The following is a 15145-nucleotide window of genomic DNA, read 5'->3' as shown; positions in this document are numbered from 1 at the left end:
AAAAAAAAAAAAATCTTTCCCTCTAAAACCATACCATGTAAATGCGCAAAAAAAAAAGTCTCAAAACTGCATCATTTGGCTAAGAAGCATCCAAGTTAATAACTGTCCTAAGCAGAGCCCTAAAACACCATTTAAAGCACTAGGCTCAGCCAGAGACTACCAAGAATGAAGCTAGAGTTGCAACTGCAACTTCGAAGGAGGATGTTAACAAATAAAGCTGGAGTCATGAACGAAACAAACAATTCCATACCATTATAAAAGATACTAGTTTGAACAAGGATAAGAAAGAAGAAGCAGTTCTCATATTGTTCTGACCCATTAAACAATAACAAACCCCCATTTCGCTGAAAAAGAAAAAAACAGCATAATCTGGGAATAACTTAAACGCCTAAACTCTCAACAAATCCCTGCAATCACTGGGTCAACATCAAGGGGGGAAGGGGAACACGAGGTAAGCACTTAGTCGAATGCATCATCATCGTCATCAGGAAGGGGCTGATTTGCAGCAGCAGCCAACTCTTGTTCATGCCTGAAATGAAAGAAGAGATTCAAGTTTAGCACCGAGTCTTCACATTGGAAAGCAGTGAGATATAGGCCAAACAAAATGAATACAGAAGGAAACTTACTTCTGTTGTGCCTCCATATCAATTGAAACCTCTGGAGGAGCAAGTGCAGGTGACTCAACAAAGTGGAGATTGGCATCACTGCATTACACCATGAATTAGTGACATCACAATAAACTAGAGAAGCAAAACTTAAGAGAGCAGCAAAAGGAGGTTTATAGTTGTTAACAGTACCCAGCAAGCTTCCTGGCGAGATACAAGAAAGGCTTCTCGAAGTTGTAGTTACTCTTTGCAGAAATCTCATAGTACTGCAGATTCTTCTTCCTGTGGAAAGTAACTTGCTTTGCTTTCACTTGCCTGTTCTTGACATCAACCTTGTTTCCACAAAGAACAATTGGGATATTTTCACACACCCTAAACGCATACATGAAAATTTAACTGCATTAGCATCTAACATCTTAAAACATATACTCAGAAACCAAACAACAGCTTAACAACAGAACAAACCTGCACAGATCTCTGTGCCATGTAGGGACATTCTTGTAGGTCAAACGAGCAGTAACATCAAACATAATTATAGCACACTGTCCATGGATACTACACGAAACAGAAAGATTCAACAAGTTAAGTACTGAAAAGGCAAAAGATTGTTGATGAAAATCTAGATACAATAAAATCCTAACTCAAACTGCAGAAGCATACTGTTTTACATAAATTGCTCACTAGCAAATCTTTAGTTGAGATCACAGCTCAACAGATGAGAAATAGTGAAAGCAACAAAAGAATTACAAATAACAGTTCAAACTACAGTGGCTTAATTTCATACTAGAGGAACAACACAGCAACTGTAACACAGTTCAAATTACTTAGTGATGATATCTCAAGTAGGAGTTGCAAATAATTCATACCAAAGCAATGTTGGTTCTTTGTCAAAAATAGATGCTTGAATACTCAAACTTAGACCAAAGAAACAGCATTTAGACATTAACAATCAAAGACTACCGGCAATCATGTTTCTTTTGAACATTAACCATCAAAGATTACCAGCAATCATAGCTAAACAGCTGCTTCAATGTAACATGAATGTCCATTACAATCTCAAAAGCTAAGTCTAAGTGAAACAATTAAACCACTGAAAGTTACATGAGACATGCCACATCTAATATAACTGTAAAACATCATGATCATTGTAACAAAAAACACAAATCAAAGCAAAATGAAAGATTTGTTGAATTGAATACTCACTAATATCCATCTCTAAGCCCACCGAATTTCTCCTGTCCAGCAGTATCCCAACAGTAAAACCTAATAGGTCCACAGTTAGTGTGGAAATCCAAAGGATGAACTTCAACACCAATAGTGGCTACAACCAACAACAACAAAAAAAAAATCTCAGCAATCAAAACCTACTTCACAGATCACATCAAATCAAAGCAAAAACAAAATCAACATAAGAGATATAAAAAATATATACTCACGTTCGTATTTCTTCTCGAATTCTCCAGTAAGATGTCTCTTCACAAAAGTAGTTTTTCCTGTTAACACACCACCATCAGATCTCAAGTTACAATAAACCCTAAAAAAATCACACAAAATCAGAAAAAAAAAATCAAAAATAAATAAATAAAACAAATCATTTACCAGTTCCACCATCACCAACAATAACTAGTTTGAAACTAGGGTAACTCACAGTCTGCTGACCTTGAAGCGCCTGTTTAAAAAAAAAAACTCAAAAATCAGTATCGCCGCCTCAAATCGCCGCCGCTTAAACCCTAACAAATGCAAAAATACAGATTCAAAGAACGAGATTTTACCATTATCGCCGCCTCTGGTTTTTCTTCTCTGGTTTTTTAGAGTTAGATTTTGAATGGTATATGGGTCTGCTGAGATGAGAGAGAGAATAGAGAATAGGGGAGAATAAGGGTTTTCAGAATATATAGGTAGAGAGATTAAAGGAAGGGTTTTGGGAGTCATCGCTTTCTTTTAACGCGACTATTGTTAATCGTTAGATTACATCCCGCTTAAAATCGACGCTTAAATTATAACCATCCACGTGTCGGGATTCGAGGTTTGAACACACCTTTATTGTCGTATGTAATGCTGGAAGTGGGGTGCTACAATTTGAGATCTCTCTCGGGTTTAATACCCATGCACGAGTGTCGATCTTATGTGACCGACACCTTTTTCATGAAAACAAAAATGTTAGGATGCAAGCCCATAGGAGCGATACAGTCTCCCAGCGCAATGACCTTATTTTGTACTTGATGCATAAAGCATACAACACTGAAATCCTAAAGCAGCCAACTAAGACTCCAAGACTCCAAAGGAAACACTACTAGGCCAGTACTTAAACCAGCAGTAGACTCAAATGGACCAAATATGGCTTAGATGCTATGTTATGCTCAAGTAGAAAATTTCCCATACACAATAAAGAAAATTATAGTTGAAGCAGAACAGAAGAGATTGATAAGTACAAAAAAACTGGTAATCTTAATTAGTAAACTTTGTTGTTAACAAACCAAGTTAACCAACCCACATCGAAGTATAAAAAGTTGCAGTGATATCAATATCAAAGTGTGGCAGTCAAATTAAACGAAAACTAGGAAAAAAACAGTGCTCATTCCATTTGAAAGGCATCATCATCATCATGAAGAGGTTGTACCCTTGCATCTTCCAAGTCTTTTTCAATCTGTTGTTGCTGAACCAAGTCAATGGTAACTTCGGGAGGGGCAAGAGTTGGTGACTCTACAAAGTGGATGGTAGGATCACCTGCAAGCTTTCTGGTAAGGTACAAGAAAGGCTTCTCAAAGTTGTAGTTACTCTTTGCAGAAATCTCATAGTATTGAAGATTCTTCTTCCTATGGAAAGTGACTTGCTTTGCTTTCACCTGCCTGTTCTTGACATCAACCTTGTTTCCACAAAGAACAATTGGGATATTCTCACAGACACTGTACAAATTGCAACCATACAGAAATTTTAATGCATTGAAAACTTATAGCGTCATCTTATAACTCAAATTCCCAACACAATCTAAAGAACCGAAAACAACATATAGAAATTTTATTGCATTGAAAACTTATATGGCATCATCTTATAACTCAAAATCCTAACACAATTCCAACTATATATAGAACCAAAAACAACACAAGAAGTGAAGAAATATACCTGCAGAGATCTATGTGCCATGTTGGGACATTCTTGTATGTCCCAACATGGAGTAACATCAAACATGATTATTGCACATTGCCCATGGATACTACATGAAACAAAGAAATCCAAGTTAAGTAATGGAACCATCAAAGATCATAAACAAAATTAGTTTGTAACTAGGGATAATATAGTATCAAAATTTCAGGACAGTATCAATGTTGGAATTTGTAATCCAAACACGTTTATTAAGATATTTGATTTAGTTTGATTTGGTATTTGATTTCCTATTAACTAGGTAGTGTGAAACGTGTTTCCTAGTAATTTGGTATTTCAAGAATTAGTAAACACGTTTTATGTATATGGGATTATGGTTCCTACAAACTAGGAATTTATGTGTTAGTGGAGATAGTCTTGTAATGCCTATTTAAAGGCTTTTTCAGTTGAATGAAGATGTATCAGAGTTGGTAAACAATGTAGTCGTATATTTGTTTCTTCTCCATATTTTTATGTTCTTTGCAAATTCTACATTTGGCATCAAGATCCAAGTGATCCTCGGGAGATGGCGAAAAAATATTTACTTGTTTTTGTCGGTTAAGAAAAAATGTTTTGAGTAATTTTGTTGAAAAAAAAGGTTTTGATTTGTTTTGTGAGAAAGTGATGTTAGAAAAATGGTTTAAGATTTATTTTTTCTTACAATAAAATTCGTTTTACTTAATGAAGTAGAAAAATAACTTTTATGTATTTGGAAAACAAGGGTTTCCATTAAAAAATGGTTTTGGGTTAGAAAACATGGGTTTCTAGCTGTGACGATCAAAAGTTGGGAACAACGTTTTGTTTCTGACAATGATGATGATTGTGATGAAGATGATGATGGCAAGAACAAATCAAAGATGTTGCTGATTGATGATGTATGATGATGGTGATCGTATATGATGATGATGGTGATTGTGGCAAACAATTACAAATATTACTGATATATATGATGATGATGTTTTGCAGATGTATGAAGTTAATGGATAATGCATTGGTGAAGTCAACATAATTCCGTGTGGATTAAGGGAAGGTGTTGGAATTCGTAATCCAAACACGTTTATTAAGATAATTGATTTTGTTTGATTTGGTATTTGATTTCTTATTAACTAGGTAGTGTGAAACGTGTTTCCTAGTAATTTGGTATTTCAAAAATTAGTAAACACGTTTTATGTATATGGGATTATGGTTCCTACAAACTAGGAATTTATGTGTTAGTGGAGATAGTCTTGTAATGCCCATTTAAAGGTTTTTTCAGTTGAATGAATATGTATCACAGTTGGTAAACAATGTAGTCGTATATTTGTTTCTTCTCCATATTTTATGTTCTTTGCAAATTCTACAATCAATCTAAGCATGTCAAAGGACAGTCAAGAAGGAAAAATCTTACTAGTATACATCTATAAGTTCACTAAATTTCTCTTGACCAGCAGTATCCCAACAGTAGAACCTAACCGGTCCAACATTAGTGTGGAAATCCAATGGATGAACTTCAACACCAATTGTGGCTGCAAATTAACAAAATCAAACTACCAATTAACCAAAATCGCTATCAACAACCAAAATCAAATTATCAGTTAATCAAAATCAAAGGATCTTTAGACAAAACTGCTTACGTTCGTATTTCTTCTCGAATTCTCCAGTAAGATGTCTTTTGACAAAAGTAGTCTTTCCGGTTTCGCAATCACCAACAATCACAAGCTTGAAATTAGGGTAACTGACAGTTTGTTGGTTTGGAAGCGTCTAATCATAAACAAAAATAAGAACACAGGCGTTAAGTTAAGGAAAATAAAGAGAAGGAATAAGAAAAACCTTGTTCTCAAACAGAGATTGAGATCGAAGTCGAAATCATACCATTAGGGTTTTTCTTCTTCGTGCGAAGTTTAAGAATGTGTATAAAACAGGTTAGGTTTCCTGGTGTAGGAGAAGAATTTGTTATGTGAGAAAGATTTATCGGAGGAGGTTGGTATTTATAGAGGGTATGACTTCTTCATTACTAAGCTGTTCTCAAGAAAAAGAAATCTTTGCTTTGACGCGAAAAAAAATAAAGAAACTCCTGGCGGTTTCTTCCGACTCGAGTGCGGTGATGTGAATTTGGCTTGGGATTGGATTTGGATTCGGCTAGCGAATATCTGAAGCCCATATACAAATGAACGCTTTTTAACCTGGAATTTTTAGAGGCCACCCAAAAGGATTAAGGGGCCATTGGTTTATACCCATACAAGGACACTAGCTAAGGGACACCTTATAGGAATATAAAGTTACCTTTATTCCCTTCAAGAAAAAATAAAAATAAAAACCAAAATCTGATTTCAACTCTTCTTCTTCGATTCGTCGTCGTGGCGAATCGTAAATATTGGAAGTTTAACAAGAAATAAAGAGATTGTTGCTGAAAGTGACGAAGAACACGAAGAACGGGAAGCCGCGGATGTAGTAGGTGGTGGCGAATCTGATAACCAAACACTCTGGAAACTTCAAATGGCCCCAATTAGATAAGATTCTATAAATTTTTGGGTTTATGTCGCATTAATTCGACGAATCGGAAAAAAAAATCTAGGGTTTTCTGTTTTTTCCTAGATTCGGGAGATATGCATGATTTTTAACTCCCTAATGTAGTTGTGTTCTTCATTTCTCAAGAACATCGACCGTATTCGGGAGATAGAATTATAAATTAACTTCTGAATATTATTGGTCATATCTTCCTGTGAACAAAATGGATATAATAGGGTAGATTAAAGAAATTTGTGTTTTCCGAATATATTGATGAATAGACACAATAATCGGAAATACACTAACTACCGAGTATATATATTTTGAAAAGTTCTCAAATTGTTATTTAGGCAAATTCTCATTTTGGGGCCAGTATATATTCGGAAGAGAATATAAGATTCTATTCTTCCGATTGTAAAATGTTGAAACTGAAATAGCTTTGGGGCCATTTATCATTCGGTATCAAATATTATTAATGCCTTCCGATTACATTCGGAAGTTTATGCAAATGCAATATCTTCCGATTATTACAAGTTCAAAACCAATGGTAACTATGGCTCTAGATGGTTCCAAAGACCGTTTTAGAAGGTTAGCCAACACACATTCAGAGATTTTTTCAAATGATTGATAGGTGTTGTAAACACCTACTTTTATATCCAGTATTTATGCTTTCTTTGTGAGTTTTCTTATAAATTATGTATCTTATATTGAATTTGAGTTATTAGGTACTTTGGAGTCTTCTGGAGAGAAAGAATAAGAAAGTACTCAACTGGAGCGAAAATGGCACATAGGTCGATTCACAGGCGAGCTATACTTGGAGTCAACTAGGTTGCGCAAGAATGAACTGTCAGATCCCCGTTACTGACAGTTGAGAAAGGAGGCAAACAAGCAGTCGGTTCTCTGAAACTGACAGGCCACAAATTAACTGGGCAACCTTTATCTGAGGGATGGGTGTCAATATAAGTTCCTATCATTTCCTACCCCTAAAATCAAGAGAAATGTCTTCTCTTCTCATTACTGTTCCCATATAAAATTCAGAGAAAGAGAGAAAAGGGAGGCGTTGTTAATGGTGAGATCGAGAGAGAAGATGAGTTTTGAATAGACTGAAGATGATGCTGCTGAATCTAGAAGGGCAGTGATGAAGCGATCCAGAAGAAGGGTGATTATATTCAAGGGTTTTGGTTCAATTCTGAACATGTGTTGCAATCGAGAAGGAATCTGTTGTGAAATTGAAGATGGGTTCGATGTGAATCTGTTGATTGTCATGGGTTTGGCAGTAACTGATTCAAGGAAGAAGAAAACGGTGACTGCTTTTATTGGGTTTGAATCAGAAGCTGAGAATATGTGGATGTTAGTTAATGGCAGAGTAGATGGGTAATCTCAGATTTGAGACTGAAGGAGCAGTTGAGAATCGAGGAATTCAGATAAATGGGTTTGAACAATTCTTGCTGCTGTTGATTTAGGTAATGAGTATAAGCTGAAGCAGATGGTGGTGTTATCTGATGCTGTAGAAGTATAGAATTGAAGGATTGAATCTGTGGAATTGTTGACAAGATCTTAAGTCCTGTAATATTGAGCAAATGGGTTGGCTTGTTTGAAATGATGCTTGAGATGCTACTGCAATGGACTAGCTGAGACAATGAAGCCGAAATGATGGAGTTGGTGTGCAGCTGAGAAGAAACAGCTCAACTACTGAGCTGTTAATGGAAATGTCATGTTGCTGCCTGAAGTGGAAATGCTAGAGCTTACAGCTCAGTTGGGTGCTGCACTGGTGATCTTAAATGAATGCAATCGCAGTTTGAGCTGTGGATTTGTACTGATGAGGAAATGGACCTGAGAAGAAGTCTGTTGCGGAGATGGAGTTGAGCCTTGGGATGAACCAGAAAAGGAGATGCTGCAGGTGCTACTGTGTACAAGGGACTGAGTTGCTTTTGCTATGAGGAAGAGATGGGACCTGAATTCGTTGTTGGTGCCATTGATTGTATTAGGCAAGGCTCAGAGGGACTGAATTGGCGCAATGGGAGCTGATATGAAGTTCTGAGACAACAAAGGAGATGAAACTGAGCTCAAGAAATGGAATCTGAATGGGTAGTTCCGAGTGATAGCTCCGCAATGGGTTGTGAATAAGCAATTGCAGGAAATGAATTACAAAGGAGGAGTTATGTATGATTGAGGTGTAGTTTTGCTGCTGGTTTGAGGCAGTGTGATGGGCTGGTGCCAATTAGCGAGGTTGCAGGTGTCTGTAGTGAACTGAACTGCAGGAAAGAATGTGTTGCAGCTGAAAACCTTGTTGTATTATTGGTCTGACTTAATGGGTGAGACTCGCATGTATGTGCAGCGCAGGGGTGCAGATGAAGCTGGAATAGCAAGTATGGGTGTGTGTTTAGAGTATTGTAGCCGCAGCTGATAGGTGTTTGGCAGAAGCTAAGCTGTGCAGGGAGCCTGAACTGGTGCTGCTGGTTGCTGCCAAGGGAAGTTTGTATCGTAGCTGTAATTCAGGAGGTGATACCCGGATTAATGGTGGGCAATTGAAGCTGCAGTAGTAGTGATTTTTGTTGGCCTGAGAAGAGAATGGAAATGCTGCAACAGATGTATGCATTAGGAGACAGGAAATGGAAGTATCAGGGAGCAGGAGATACTGGTGCCTGAATGAGTTGTTTTTACAGGCGAGACTTGCTTTAGTTGGCCGTGGTCCTGGGAAGCATAGAAAGGGATGGATTGCTTGTCAGCTTCGTGAGACTGACATGTTTAAAAAGCTAAGTGGGCTTGGACTGAGTTTGCCAAGGACTGGTGGTGGATGCTGCTGGTGATATTGCAAGTAGATGAATGAGGCAGTGGTGTTGCAGTTGAGTTATGATGTGCAGGGAAGACAGAGCTGCTGGTGCGGATTACATGAAGGTTGGAATATGCTGTCAGTTCGCTGGAACTGACAAGCCAAAGTGGCCTTAAACCTGTTTTTGATGGGCTTGATTCACGGGCTGGCAGAGACTGATTTTGGTATTGCGCTGACCTAAATTTAGAAGTTGGTCGAGAAAAAAAAGAACCATGATATTGGACATACCCAAATCTTTCCAGGTATATTGAATAAAGACAAAAAATGTTGTCAAATAACAAAATCAGATTACCTCTTAACCCAAATTTTTTTTAATGGCAAATCTGCCCTTTACGTATTAGTGTTAGTAATATTGATTAGTGATTAAATATTTTGTTTAGTGATTAAGATAATTTTCAGAATTATAAAGGTTGTTTAGATGATTTTTTGGATCATTGTTCCGCGAAACAGGTTGAGGTTCGGCTCACATCTATGAGCCGAATCTACCAATTGATGAACGGTTCGGCTCACTGAATCTGTTTACTGCATGCGCCGAACCTATAATTTTCAATTACAAACCATTTGTTAGACAGTAGTTCGGCTTATACTAAAGTTTAATAGTAAGCCGAACGGCATCCTGAATAGCCCGAAAAAAAAAATTACTGGCTCGGCTTATATTTCGAAAATCGTATGAGCCGAATTGTGAGTATAATAAACTCTAATCTAACAACAGTCCCAATATCATTATTTTTTAAGTAAAAGATGAGACTGTTGCTAGATTAGAGTTTATTATACGCAAAAGTGATAAATTTATGATTGCAAGTAGCATAATTGTGAGTATTGCTTGTAGTGATACATCCTAGTAGTCACAAGTGTATTATAACCTTTGTTAAATCGGATTAGTGCTTTTACACGTTCGATTGCATTGATTAGCCTAATTTCATAAATCTTATTGCTCCTTGGGAATTAAACTTGATTAGTGCTTTTACACGTTAGATTGTTCTCTTAGGTAGAATTCATTTTCGCATCTTTTAATGTGTTTGTTGATGACTAGAGGAAATTAACGGGATATTCTTGCGATCAAGGTATCTTAGCGCTTTTGATAAAGTAGAGATTAAATATCAATTCTAGTTATTATGACAAGAGCATGTTAGTGAATGAAAACGAAATCCTTAACCAATACTTTCGCATACTTAACTTGATTTGTTTTATTTGGTTCATTGCTTTTACATTTGTCTAGTTTATTAAAAATCAGAAAATTCCCCCTTGTTATTTATAGGAAACCGAAAATATATTGACAACCTAGTCCTCTCTGTGGGAACGATCCTTTCTTGCCCTTGCTTCATTATGTATTTTGAGTAGTAAGAAAGTGTAATTACTTTTGACGCCTACGACAGCGATCAATGATATATCTTCTGAATACTACAAGTGCAAAACTAGAAATTTTTAGGTTTTTCGAAATTTCTGATTTTTGGGCCATCATATATTCGGGAGTTTATGTATACTACATATCTTCCGAATGTGACAAGTTCAAAACCAACCATGCCATGACTCTAGGTGGTTCCAAAGGCCGTCATAGAAGGTTAGCCAACACACATTCAGAAAGTTTTTCAAATGATATATCTTCTGAATACTACAAGTGCAAAATCATTCTAATACTGCACCGACTACAAATCGGGAGTCTGGATAATATTTTTTTCTACCGAATGCATTCGGGAGATAAAAGTGTTACTTTATTGTCCGAATGTGGAAGGGTAATCCCGCCATTACGAATTACGCGAGATAAGGGATGGCTACATTTTACGTTTGGGTGACCTTTTTTGTTTTATTGTTGACCCCTAAATCCTTTTGAGTGGCCCCTTAAAATGCCAGGCTTTTTAAGGGATGCTCAAATTTCTTAGTGATTTTTATTTTAAAAAAAAGATTGTCGGTGGGTAACGAATATACTGCCGGCCTGTCGCTGAGATTTAATTTACTGGTCACTGGTATTATCACCCAATTATTTTACCACCGTACAATATAGACGTCGATCAAAGATTTAATATCTATATATATAAACTTAGTTAAACTTTAATTTACAAACCTGATAAGTGATTTATCACTTCCCTATAAAGATGCCCGTTGAAAACCCCATACTTCCGGATAATCGCAGTGGCTAAGTGGGGACAATATAGGTGGAGGGACGGGTCATTATAAGTGGTATTAGAGCTGAAGATGGGTCACCTGCCGAGGGTGGGAGAGTACGCTGGACGGGATATGTCAGGTACTGGTCTCATGAGGTGCAGGAAACGTCTGAGATCTGGGATTGTGTATATTCTGGAGCCGAGGACAACTCCAATTTAAGGTGGTGGTATTGTAACACCCAGCGGTTGGTCGAATGAAATAAGTGTACGTCCTTTCCTAAAACCGAGGGCTGATAGGTACACTTGATTGAGTTGTGGTAATAAACTTCTCAGTTAAGCATGCTCGGTCGGAGGTAGTCACATGATGGGTGACCTCTCGGGAAGAAAAGAGCTTCATCTCTTTCTCAATACAATCAGTAAATCAACAAGATAAAAATACGTGAGACTGATTGATATGAGAATAACTCAGATGGTACCAAAGACCAATGTCCGAGTGTCAATCAAGTTTTATCCAACAAACAAGGTCGGATTTATCAATTGTGATTGAACTACGCATAACCTGTGATATTTCAATTATATAAACAAATATAGTGCGAAAACGAAATAACACGGACACAATCAAGAAATATATCAAAGAGTTTTATCAAGAAATATAATGCGGAACCGAATCATGAATAATCGGATACCCGATGGGTATTACCCATTTGGACTTATTAATATTCGAGTCCAATCTGGTAATTTCCCGTCGGGTACTAAATTGTTAACGGGTAACTTTAGGACCCGGAACCTGAACCAGACCCAGATTTACAGGGTCCGGTTACGGGTAATGGGTACCCATTGACGACCCTATAATATACCAAATACTGGTCTCACAGGAGGCAATAAACGTATACATTATATCGAGGCCTCTTTCAGTACAATTGGCTCCATAGTTAGCTGAAAAATTTGCAGCTAAGCGCGTTTGGATGAGAGTAATCTAGGGATGGGTGACCTCCCGGGAAGTTGTTGCTGAATTATCGCGGAGATGTTCGTTGAAAACCCCACACTGCCAGATAACCGCAGTGGCTAAGTAGGGACAATATCGGTGAAGGAAGGGTCATTACAATATTTTAATCCCCAAAGGTATTAATTCAAACTTTATAGTATTAATTCCTAAGATAAAAGGTGCAAATAAAGTAGTTCAATTTGGACCAATATGACTCATCGAATTCTGCTTTAAAATCTTCACCAAACTTGATATCACACAAGCATTTGATACAATTAGTTGAGATTTTATTTTTGAAGTGTTAAAAAGATTTGGTTTCTCTAGATTCTTGTGTGAATGGTTGTTGAAGTTATTCAACTTTGGTAAGGTGTCTACTATGCTGAATTGAGGGCCTATGGGATTCTTTGGGGTTTGGAGAGGATACGAAACAGTGATCTTCTACCACCAATACTATTTTTGATTACATAAGATGTTCAGAATAGAAAACATTCTCAAGCATTTAGTATTGGGATGATTCAAGCCATGGTAAATAAAAAAAATAATTCAACCCTCGGACCTCTTATTTGCGGTTGCGGATAACATGTTCAAAAAGGATAAGAATGCTTGATGAAGTTGGTTTCAAACTATCCAATTCTTTCTGCCCAAGCAGCAAGGAAAGAAAAATGTAAGTGTTTTGTAGGAGGAGTTCCAAACTGCAAAAGGGGAGCAATTGCTGGAAATGTGCGTATGAATTTAGTTAATTTCCACTATAAATACCTTGGTATTATTCTCATGCCTGAAAGAGTAAAATATAGTCATATTCAAGCTTTTATAAATACGTTGCATAATAAATTAACTATCTAGAAAGGAAACTTCCTAGTTTTTCAATCAAGAGTGGAACTTACTTGACATATACCAGGTAATATCCCATTCTTCAACATGGTTGTGTATAAATGACCTAAAAGCACCGTTGTAGAATGTGAAAAATAATCATATTTTTTTGGATTGGGAACACTCAAGTGAAAAAATCCGTTACTTTTGAATGGGAATAAGTGTGCTCTTCAATAGCAAAAGGTGGATTGGGGATTAAGATGCTTGAGATATTAATAAAGATCTCTAAATGAAATTATTATGGAAGATTCTAAATAAAGAGGGTGAACGGGCAAAGCTCTCCACTGCTATATACAAAGATACGCAAGGAAGGTGGAACGAACACTATAGAAAGTCTTCAGTATGGCCTGGTCTCAAATGGATTTTACATGAGCTAGAAGGAAGTTATAGATGGCAGTTTTTAATGGTAATAAGATATTTGTTTGGTATGATAAATGGGTAGATGACACTTCTTTAATTGATTTTGTTGGGTCTGGAAATAATTATGTGAATCGAAATTCAAAGATGAAGATATGTGATCTAATTATGATGAAAATGGAGTATTCCTGGTAAAATATCTAGTTTTCTTTCTGCAAATAATTTACATTAGAGGTACATAAAGGAGAAGATAGAAAAATATGAACCTGTAATCAGAAATGTATCTTCATTGTTGTTGATGCTTATAATAAGTTGAGAGCTATTTATCCAAACATAATTTCTTTCAAACAAATTTGGAGATCATGGATTTATCATTATATTTTAAGTAATACTTGGAAATTGATGAGAGGAATATACGTCACTGATAAAAATATTAAGCAGAAGGGTGTTCATCTAGCTTCTAGATGTTATATTTGTGGAAATAATTAATCAAGAAAATTTGTAGCATTTGTTCTGGTTTTGTGATTTCAGACAACTACTTAAGAACTAGTCGGGAGGGATTTTCATTTTCTTGAACCCTACATCTTTTTCTGACATGCTTAATTTCAATAAGAATAAATTTCCGTTACAAAGAAACTTTGGAGAGTTGCAGCATTGAATATGGTGATAGAGATTTTTTTTTCTAGGAATAAGATTGTGTTTGAAGGTATTACTCAATCTATATACAAAACTAGATATAAAATTCTACAAAAAATACATGATAATATTGTTAGAGCATTGCTCGGTTGAATCCACCAAGCGTTGGCATGTCAAGGTTGGTTATCATATTTTAGTTTCAAAATTAAAAATCGCTTGATTAGATTACTAGAGTCAACTTCGTTAGATTGGACTAGGAAATATAGAAATGTTGAGACATATAAGTATTAGTCTGAAGACGTATCGACATCAACGAACACATCATCCTTCCACTTGAGGTTAGTAATACAAGACTTGACATGTTTCCATTTCTATCTACGTTATATTCAAGTCATTTAGATTGAAAATATAACTTGCGATGTTATATATGTAATATTCTAGTGTTAGAGACTTGATCATCTTATTATGATAAATTATCAAGGAAGAATATACAAGTTTTTTTACAAATTATGTGTATTTAATTACGAAGTATAACACTTGTCTTTTGAAGTTCATAATCGCCACATAGAAAGAATGGATTGGTGGTCTGGTTCCTATTGGGGATCTCTATCAGGACATATATATCCCTATTGAGGATCTTTAGCAGGACCGATCCCTACCTGTTGGGATCTATAACATGACCAATCCTCGTAGCAAAACCTATTTCAGATATCACATGTACTTCAGGGTTTGTGTGATTTTGGAAGTTGGGTTTGCAAAATAGGAAAGTTCAAGATATCAACATTGTGAGTAATTTGAACATGTGTACAAATCTTATGATTATTGTTCAAAGATATTCCTTGATACTCAAAGAGAGATCTCATTGTGAGTAATCTTATGATAGTAAAAGATTAATCTGTTTACGGTAACCGCTTTGTCAATCTCACAGATCAACAAGTTAGTCATACATATATTGAGTTACAAAGGCTTTTCCATTTAATCAATATAAACTCATATATATTAGTTAGATCAACTAAGGTATAAAACTATCAGAGATAATCAATTTTAATTCACAATCTGTCATATTCAAATTCTGAAGAGAACCACCAAATGATAGATCGTTGATCTATACATCAAGCAATAATACATC

The 15145-nt window shown here is 36.2% G+C and overlaps 1 protein-coding gene and 1 pseudogene across 1 annotated transcript; both read right to left on the bottom strand.

Moving 5' to 3' along the window:
• Positions 1 to 226: 226 nt before the first annotated feature.
• On the bottom strand, positions 227 to 2518 carry LOC113355683 (GTP-binding nuclear protein Ran1B). The gene is made up of 8 exons (XM_026598599.1): positions 2378 to 2518; positions 2205 to 2274; positions 2042 to 2098; positions 1809 to 1926; positions 1071 to 1160; positions 798 to 977; positions 627 to 704; positions 227 to 529 (listed from the first exon to the last, which is right to left on the bottom strand). The coding sequence occupies exons 1-8, from the start codon at positions 2378 to 2380 to the stop codon at positions 460 to 462; spliced, it is 666 nt and encodes a 221-aa protein (XP_026454384.1). The 5' UTR covers positions 2381 to 2518; the 3' UTR covers positions 227 to 459.
• A 657-nt stretch (positions 2519 to 3175) lies between these two features.
• Positions 3176 to 7207, bottom strand: LOC113359220 (annotated as a pseudogene).
• Between the last annotated feature and the right edge of the window lie 7938 nt (positions 7208 to 15145).

This window comes from Papaver somniferum, chromosome 3 (assembly GCF_003573695.1).
Source record: "Papaver somniferum cultivar HN1 chromosome 3, ASM357369v1, whole genome shotgun sequence".
Classification (NCBI taxonomy): domain Eukaryota; kingdom Viridiplantae; phylum Streptophyta; class Magnoliopsida; order Ranunculales; family Papaveraceae; genus Papaver; species Papaver somniferum.
The sequence above is the reverse complement of the archived record's forward strand: the minus strand, read 5'-3'. Positions and strand labels throughout refer to the sequence as shown.

What these genes read in the sequence shown, in the direction of transcription:
- LOC113355683 (XM_026598599.1), bottom strand. An exon ending in GGGCTTAGAGATGGATATTA is followed by an intron (nt 1,161 to 1,808) that starts GTGAGTATTCAA and finishes TGTTTCGTGTAG; the next exon opens with TATCCATGGACAGTGTGCTA. An exon ending in GATATGGAGGCACAACAGAA is followed by an intron (nt 530 to 626) that starts GTAAGTTTCCTT and finishes CTTTCATTTCAG; the next exon opens with GCATGAACAAGAGTTGGCTG.